At 44.2% G+C, this 6,202-nt stretch overlaps 1 protein-coding gene across 4 annotated transcripts in view; it reads right to left on the reverse strand.

Moving 5' to 3' along the window:
* The window catches only part of Ints2 (integrator complex subunit 2), a 48,635-nt gene extending 44,445 nt beyond the window's left edge, over positions 1–4,190 (reverse strand). Inside the window, exons 1-4 of one of the 4 annotated variants that reach the window (XM_031352283.1) lie at positions 4,158–4,188; positions 3,617–4,040; positions 2,496–2,802; positions 1,812–1,950 (exon numbers count right to left, since the gene is read on the reverse strand). In XM_031352283.1, the coding sequence (XP_031208143.1) occupies positions 1,812–1,950; positions 2,496–2,791 (435 nt within the window). In that variant the 5' untranslated portion in view covers positions 2,792–2,802; positions 3,617–4,040; positions 4,158–4,188. Of the gene's footprint in view, positions 1–1,811; positions 1,951–2,495; positions 2,803–3,612 lie in introns of all 4 variants that reach the window. The other 3 variants (XM_031352282.1, XM_031352281.1, XM_031352284.1) reach the window with 3 other exon arrangements.
* Between the last annotated feature and the right edge of the window lie 2,012 nt (positions 4,191–6,202).

Genomic DNA, 6,202 nt, shown 5'->3' on the forward strand with positions numbered 1-6,202 from the left:
AAAAAAAAAAAAAAAAAAAAAAAAAAAAAAAAAAAAAACAAGAAAATAACATCTATGCTCCTTAAATTCCCTATGGTAATATGTAACCACATTTCTCACATAGCAGGGCCATATTGACATTAAAATCACCACAGAAGAGAATGTCTCTTATCACGCCCAGGATGTATTTACAAGAGATGCAGGAAAATTTAAGTGTGGGGAAGTTTCAATTAACCATTAGCCAAAGGTCGATGACTTAACTTACCTTCGTGTGTGTGTGTGTGTGTGTGTGTGTATACATGTATTCGTGTAAGTGGAGATTGTAGGACAATATTCAGTATTGGCGCTCAACTTTCACCTTGCTTGAGACAGTCAGTCCCTCTTCCCCACCCTCTCCTTCGTTCACATTGGTGTTTTGCCCGTATTTGTCTGTGTATCGCCTGTGTGAGTCATGGATGATTTTAAGCTGCCTTGTAGGGGCTGGAAACCATAACTGAGTCCTCTGGAAGACAATTAGTATTGTTAACTGATAAACCATCTTTCCAGGGGCTGGAGAGATGGCTCAGCGGTTAAGAGCACTGGCTGCTCTTCCAGAGGTCCTGAGTTCAAATCCCAGCAACCACATGGTGGCTCACAACCATCTGTAATGGGATCTAATTCCCTCTTCTGGTGTCTGAAGACAGCTACAGTGTACTCATAATATAATTAAAAAAAAAAAATCTCTCCAACCCAAAGGGTCTCTCTTTCTGGTGCTTGGTGTATACACCAGGCTTCCTGGTCCTTGAGCTTCCAAGGACTCTCCTGTCTCCCACCTCACCATGACCCAATAAATTACAAGTGTGCACCATTTCACATGTCCTAAAAGAGTTCTAGAGATTCAAAGTCTAGACAAACAAAAAGGTGCTACCAAACTTACTCATTTCTCCAAGTGAAGTTTCTTTAAGAGCAGTCCTTCCTCTTACAGAGGATCTAGGTTTGGGTCCTAGCACCCACATCATGGCTCATAATCAAGAACTCCAGCTCCGCCAGGCAGTGGTGACACACGATTTTAATCCCAGCACTTGGGAGACAGAGGCAGGTGGATTTCTGAGTTCAAGGCCATCCAGGTCAGCCAAGGCTACACAGAGAAACCCTGTCTCGAAAAACAACAACAACAAAAAGAACTCTAGCTCCAAGGAGTACTATGCTGTCTTCTGAGCTCTACAGACTCCAGGCACTTAGAGAGTACACAGACATACATACACGCAAAACACTCATGCACATAAAATAAATAAAAATTTAAAAACTATTTTGAAGATATTAAAAACAATTATATCAATTCCATACACACAGAAAACAATCCTGATGAATACAGAATAGTTGGGTGTAGTGGCACACACCTTTAATACCAGTACTGGATAGCAGAGGCAGGAGGATCTGGCCAACCTGGTCTACAGGAAAGTGAGGACTACACAGAGAAAACCTATCTCAAAAAAAAAAAAAAATCACTTCAGTCTTTGAAAGAAGAACATAAACAGAAATACTAGCAGAACATATATCCTGCCTCCGCCTTCTTTTTTTTGTTGTTGTTATTTTGTTTTTCTTTCTTTTTTTTTTTCCCCAAGACAGGGTTTCTCTATATAACCCTGGCTATCCTGGAACTCACTCTGTAGACCAGGCTGGCCTCGAACTCATGCCTGCCTCTGCCTCCCAAGTGCTGGGATTAAAGGCCTGGGCCACCACCGCCCAGCAGCCTGCCTGCCTTCTTGTTGATATTTTTTGACTACTTTCTAGATGTAGATATCAAGCCACGCATGCTTTTGAGATGAAACGGAAATTTTTTTTTAAAGCACCTTATTCATAATTGCCAACAATTCACTCAGCACAAGCCGCAATCGACGAGGGGAATCACTGTGTTCAAATTCTAGTGTCAGTCCATGCTGAAGCTGTGATACCAGGATGCTCTCTCCACTGCCTCCTCCAAGTTTATGCCTAGTGAAGTCCAAACACGGGAATCACATTAAGACACTGGCAAGGCAATTCATTCCTTCAACAATCCACTCATTGTAAATGGTTTCCATTTCCTCTGAAACACTTTGTTTGCCTATATATTCCAAGAGCTCACAAACTGTAAGTTAGTAATGGCCACTGACTTCGGTAACAAGAGCTTTCTTACAGGTACACATGGGGCAGGAAAGGATACAAAACCAGCCTGGAGACTTGGGGGGAAACCAATGTTTAAAGAAGCTCAGTGATTCCCACAAAACATTCCACCCTAGAAGACCTTCTCCTACTCAATCCCCGCTAAGAGTAACTGACCTAATGCGTAGCTAATCTTTTCTAAGCAACATTTTATAACATAGAAAGCAGCTCTTAGGAATTTGACTATAAACAGAAAAGACCTCTGTCAAAAGTTTTTCAGAACTTGAAAGTTTCACTCTCTCTTTTCTGGAGGAGCTCTGACAGCTCTGAACAACATCCCGTCCCCTCCTTCGGAATATCAAGGAAATCCCAAGTCATACGGAAGTGAACTTTACCTAAGCTGCTGCTCTTTGCTGGCATCTTGTTCTAGAGCATGGAAGTCCACAGACAACAGTGCAACAATGGAGTTGACAGCTTCCACTCCAGACAGAAGGCGAAGTATAAGTTTTTTATCCTGAGCCCAGCTTTGGCTCTGGTCAGCAGGAGCACAAAGTGCCATCCTCACCAAGCAGGGCAAGAGAAGTCTTAATTCTGGATCACTTAAAGATGCCAGGCGAACGACATCTACCTTCTGCATGGCTTCAAAAGCAAAGGGGCTGACAAACTGAAGGCTTGTACACTCAGGCATCATCTCTCTTGATCCTAAGGAGTCAAAAGCAACAATGAAAGTGTAGGCATCTACTTCCCATACGTATGAAAACCTTCTTAAAAAGCTGACAAAGTGCCAGGCGGTGGTGGCACACGTCTTTAATCCCAGCACTTGGGAGGCAGAGGCAGGTGGATTTCTGAGTTCAAGGTCAGCCTGGTCTACAGATTGAGTTCCAGGACAGCCAGGGCTACATAGAGAAACCCTGTCTCGAAAAACCAAAAGAAAAAAAAGCTGACAAAGTATATTAAATATTTAGTAGGTCCTTGCGTTGGCAATGTTGTTGGCACAATTAAAACTCAGGTTTCTGTCTCTATGTTTCTACTGACATCTGGGAAGATAAGAAGGACAACCGAAGATTAATGTTTCTCCCCAGCTTAGGGATCATTTGCTCTAACAAACACTTTGTGGAAATACCTGGTGAACCCCTTCTACCCAAAACACAGTCCAGAAGCTCCATGAAATATGGAGAGAAAATGAATGGCTGCAGCCAGATCTCTTTAGTTTTACAAGCCTTCCAGATATATATAAATATCATTGAGCTTCCCTTTCCACCTCCCAACTAGATGGAAACACTGGTAAATCATCTCACGGGCCAAAAGTAATGTCAGACTCGAGGTTCAAAAAGCCACGACGCTATTCTGTACCCCTATTGTTATACAGGTAGATGTGTAGGTACAATGAGCTGAGGGAGGAAACTAGAGTCTCACTTGGGCACTTGTGGTGTTGAGTAAATTTTTAAAAGGTAGCAGAAAAGAGGGAGGACATGGAACAGTTAACAGAGACCATTCAGTCTGAAGACCTACTCACTAGCAGAGCTGTGGACAGAGTCGTGGGCAGAAATGTTGCTGTTTTCAATAGTAAGCGCTGGTCTTTTAACAGTAGAGTAAGCTCAATGCAGAGGTGACAAGGCTCTAGGGTCTTTGCCAGGTAGCAAGGAGAACCGAGTGCCCCGGGCTGAGAAGAGTCAGGCGGACTTCAGACAAAGCGGCACTTGGGCCGGACAAGCCGACACTTCATACCTTAAAATCAACCCTCCAGCCTCAAGGGACCGACTCGGATTTCGCGTCCGAGAGCCAGACGAGGTAGAAATCGAGAGCGCGGTCCGAGGTTGGGCCTAGGCGATTATCCGGATCCCCAAACCCCGGCTATGCCCGGAGTCGACTCGGGCACCAAGAACTCTGACGCTGGGACCAACAGGGCCGTCGACAGAGCGGGGATCAGAATGGGGACACTGAAAAAAAAAAAAAAAAAAAAAAAAAAGTAAAAAAAAAAGGAAAGGAAAAAAAATGGCAGAAGCAGCCGGGAGAGAGGGGGAAAGCAGAGACTTAGTTCAATCTGCACCCTGCACCTCCATTCATCCAAAGCTTCTGGCCCGCGCCGGCCACCGTACAGCACTGAGAAGACGTAGGCGGCTACGAGAAAAGCCAGTTTGAGGGACCGGAGCAGCTCTGCGCGTGCGCGGGCCCGCCCCTTCCTCCGTCACCGCCCTCCCCGCTTCCGAAAGTCTGGAGTGTTACTTTTACTTGTTTCTTTTCCAGAGCTTTCCTCTTGGAACCTGTCATTTGAGTCCCTAAATCATCAGAGCTAAATCCCGTCCCCACCCCCCAGATTATCGCGACATTTGAATGACAATAATGTATTAAGTGGCAAAAATTAAGCTGGGCAGTGGTGACTCACGCCTTTAATCCCAGCACTTGGGAGGCAGAGGCAGGAGGATTTCTGAGTTCAAGGCCAGCCTGGTCTACAGAGTGAGTTCTAGGACATCCAGGGCTATACAGAGAAACCCTGTCTCAAAAACAAACAAACAAACAAACAAAAGTGGCAAAAATTGTCCGTTCTGTTCCTCCACAGAAACTTGCCTAATGGAACCCGATTGTAGCCTCCTTTAAACCCCTGCTGGTGCCGCCTCATCACCAAAGTTCTAGAATCACGAGACCTGTGTGCAGGGGATTTTAAAAGTAATGTAACCGGGCACTGGTGGCCCACGCCCTTTATTGGGAGCACTTGGGAGGCAGAAGCAGGAGAATTTCTGAGTTCGAGGGCAGCCTGCTCTACAGAGTGAGTTCCAGGACAGTCAGGGCTACACAGAGAAACTCTGTCTCGAAAGGAAAAAAAAAAAAAAAGGTAATGTTATCCTAAGCATACACACTAACGTAATATCTTGCTTCGGAGCTTTTCATTATTTAGTTTTGTGATGTGTACCCCAAATTACAAGCGGAGGCTACCACTTCCTGCTTGCATTCGAGGTTTGTTTGGTTTTCAGACAAGGTCTATGTAGTCCTTGTTGGTCTGGAGTTCATTATGTACACAAGGATGACCTGGTACTTGACACAATCCCTCTGTCTCCCCAGTGTTCATACTAGAGCCTCCATGTTTGGTTGCTTTCTCACTTCTTGAGGCTACAAAAATCCTATTCAGGAGTGTGGATTTTAGGAATGAATTCTGTGGAACCTTCTCAATATTATATCTGGCACTTTGTCAAAGAAAGTCAAAACTAAAATCGCACCATCTTAAAGATTGCAAGTCTGTATATCTCATAATGTTTCTGGGAGACAGCGCCACACTATTTAGCCCAGGCTGCTTTGAACTCCCGCATCAGCCTTCCAATTTGTGGAATTACAGGATTGTGCTACCTTGACCAGCTCATGTTTTTTTGTTGTAGTTGTTGTTCCTGGTTCAGTCAAAGTATACATTACCTTGTTTCAAGTATAGTGTTAGGGATTCAAAACACACACACACATATGCATATACCATCTGTGACATTTGTTGTCCATATGTTTACATGTTGTCCATGTGTTTACAGTTCATGGAAGTTCGTTTTCTCCTTCCACCATGTATCTCCTGGGACTTGAATTCAGGTCATCAGGTTTAGCAACTAGCACCTGATACACTGTGCCCCATCTATCAAGCCCCTTAAGTATTTTATTAAAAATGCTGCTCTTCAGAGGACCTGAGTTCAGTTCCCAGCACCTACATCTGTGGCTCCACAACTCCAAAGGGTTTGACACCCTCTCCTGGCCTCTGCAGGACACCTGCACAATAGTTTGATGGCTTGCTTGTTTGTTTGCTTGCTTATTAAGTATTTCTGGAGACAGAAAGATGGCTTAATGGTTAAGAGCACTAGCCAGCCGGTTTTCCAGAGGACCAGAGTCCACAAGGCAGCTGACAGCAGCCTGTAATTACATTTCCAGAAGACTCTCTTCTGGCCTCTATGGGCACTGAAAACATATTGTACAGAGAATATGCAGGCATAACACTTAAATTCAGAAAAAGAAAATAAATCTTTAAAAACTAAAAAGAATTGAGCATCACTCAAGTTGATTACCGACCAAGACAGAATTTGTATAGCCCCGGCTGTTCTGAAACTCACTCTGAGGACCAGGTTACCCTTGA

Source organism: Mastomys coucha, unplaced genomic scaffold (assembly GCF_008632895.1).
Source record: "Mastomys coucha isolate ucsf_1 unplaced genomic scaffold, UCSF_Mcou_1 pScaffold5, whole genome shotgun sequence".
In the NCBI taxonomy this organism is placed as follows: domain Eukaryota; kingdom Metazoa; phylum Chordata; class Mammalia; order Rodentia; family Muridae; genus Mastomys; species Mastomys coucha.